At 38.5% G+C, this 2505-nt stretch overlaps 1 protein-coding gene across 1 annotated transcript; it reads left to right on the top strand.

The window, feature by feature from the left end:
• On the top strand, window positions 907-2091 carry LOC109826576. Its single transcript, XM_020393605.1, has one exon. The coding sequence runs from the start codon at window positions 907-909 to the stop codon at window positions 2089-2091; it is 1185 nt and encodes a 394-aa protein (XP_020249194.1).

Genomic DNA, 2505 nt, shown 5'->3' with positions numbered 1-2505 from the left:
GGTTGTGATGTTGCTCGCTAGCACTTTGACGCTCGTTGTCCCTTCCCCTTTCAGGTAACGAGCCTAGAGTCCGGAGAGTCGTAGGTTGAGGACGATACTCATTAGCGTCTATTTTTCTTTTATAGATATTATTGTATTATTGGAGCTCCACTATAGACTGTTTTATTTAGACATGAGAGTTTATTCTAGAGTTGTAAAGGCTGTGTGCCTTATTTACTTCTTGTCAGACATTGTGTACTTGAGACATGTTGAGATCTCCAGATTGTTATTATTTATTTCCGACACTGACTATGTATTCCAACTTGTTTGGTTAATGAGATGAATTAATTTGAGTTCTATCATTTCATCATTTATCTGTTGTATAATCTTTTACTTGCTTTGTACCTACACCTGTAGTTGATTCCACTAGAGAGATAGTAATTGTGATGGTGAAACATGTTATTGCACGGTGTGGTGCATAGCAGGTTTGACATTTCTGGTTTCACCTTGGTCTGCAGCCTTGCGTGAACCTAGGGGCGTCATAGACATGCACGAGTAAGCCTACAGACGCATTACAGTCTTCTGTCGACAGTACGATATAAATTTTTTTAATCTGTAATAATAATCATGTTATTTAAAAGTACTTATTTTAAAAGTTTACTTTTTACTACATGTACCCCTAGTATAATTCTCCGTCACATAGGAGGTGGGTATAGATACGGATCATAATAAGTGGAACAAAAAAAATTATCTGGATCAAATCACCATGTTGATTTATTTACTGCACATTATGGAGAAGTACATTTGAGGGGCACTTCTTCTTTAAAGGATCTTTTATTTGTTATTGAATATTCATTTGAGATGCTACTTTTTATTTTATGATAATAAATTAATATGATTTTATATTCACATCAATTATAATCAGGTATGGATAAGAGTTGGTTGATACTGATTAGGGATAGATTAAGTCTGCGGTATCGGGCCGGAGTTGATGCTTTTATTGAATTTGCAAGAGTAAATGTAGGCGGTGGTAGCACGATTCGATGTCCGTGTAACAAATGCATAAATCTTGATTGGTGTGAATTTGGTATTGTGCAAGATCATTTTGTTCGATATGGAATTATGGTATCCTATAAGATTTGGTTGCACCATGGAGAATGGCCTGATAATCAACATGGTGATTCTGGTGATGATAGGGATGAGAGCAAGGACGATAACAGAGATGAGTATCCAGAATTATTGAAAGACCATTGTAGAGAAACTTACATGGATGATGATGATGTAGAGATGGATCATGATGTTCGAAACTTCAAAAAATTACAGGAAGAACGTGAAATGTATCCTGGTTGCAAAAACTTCAGTTTGTTGGCATTTGCTGTCAAGGTGCTTCATGTGAAAGTTGAGAATAGGTGGAGTAATAAGTCATTTGACATGGTTTTACATATATTTAGGGACTTATTGCCAGAGGGTCATTTGGTTCCGGAGTTAATTTTTGAAACGAAGAAGTTGCTGCGTGATCTGGGCATGGGATACAAGCATATCGATGCATGCCAACATGATTGTGCACTATTTTCGAAGGAGAACATGCACCTGATAAAGTGTCCTGTATGTGGTGAGTCTAGGTACAAGTTCATTGGTGGAAAGGGTATCAAGATCCCTCGTAAGGTGTTGCGTTACTTTCTGTTAACTCCGAGGTTGCGGAGGCTGTACATGTCCAGGAAAACGGCTACAGAGATGAGATGGTATAGGGATAAATGTGTATATGATGGGATTGTGAGACATCCGACTGACACTAAGGAGTGGAAGGAATTTGATCTTCATCATCCAGAGTTTGCACAAGAGATCCGCAATGTAAGGCTGGGACTGGCTAGTGATGGGTTCAACCCTTTTGGGAACATGAGCAATGCCTATAGTATGTGGCCAGTCATACTTATGCCTTACAACTTGCCACTCTGGTTGTGTATGAAAGAATCTTTTTTCATGATGTTCTTACTTATTCCTAGACCACATGCACCAGGGAACGATATCGATGTTTTCTTGAGGCCTTTGGCCGACAAGTTGAAGGAGTTGTGGGACAATAGGGTAGTAACTTATGAAGCCTCTAAAAAATAGATCTTTTGGACGCATGCGGCTATATTAAGGACCATTAATGACTTTCCTGCATATGGTAACTTGTCTGGGTGGAGCACAAAAGGCTATATGGCTTGTCCACCTTGCAATGATGATCCATTATCGCAACGATTGAGGAGTAAGATTAGATACTTCAGTCATCGAGTTTACTTGCCTAGGAATCACACTATGAGGAGGAGTAAGGACTTTAATGGTAGGACTAAACATCACATGAAATCTTTAGAGTTACCCGTGGAAAAGGTACTTGAGCAGTTGGATCAATTACCAAATGTTAATTTTTGAAAGCATCCTTTAAAGAGGAAAAGACCCAGTGAATCCGAAGCCCTAAATTGGAAAAAGAAAAGTATCTTTTTCGAGCTACCATACTAGAAAGAACTGAAGGTGCGACACAATTTG

Source organism: Asparagus officinalis, chromosome 10, assembly GCF_001876935.1.
Source record: "Asparagus officinalis chromosome 10, Aspof.V1, whole genome shotgun sequence".
Lineage (NCBI taxonomy): Eukaryota > Viridiplantae > Streptophyta > Magnoliopsida > Asparagales > Asparagaceae > Asparagus > Asparagus officinalis.
The sequence above is the reverse complement of the archived record's forward strand: the minus strand, read 5'-3'. Positions and strand labels throughout refer to the sequence as shown.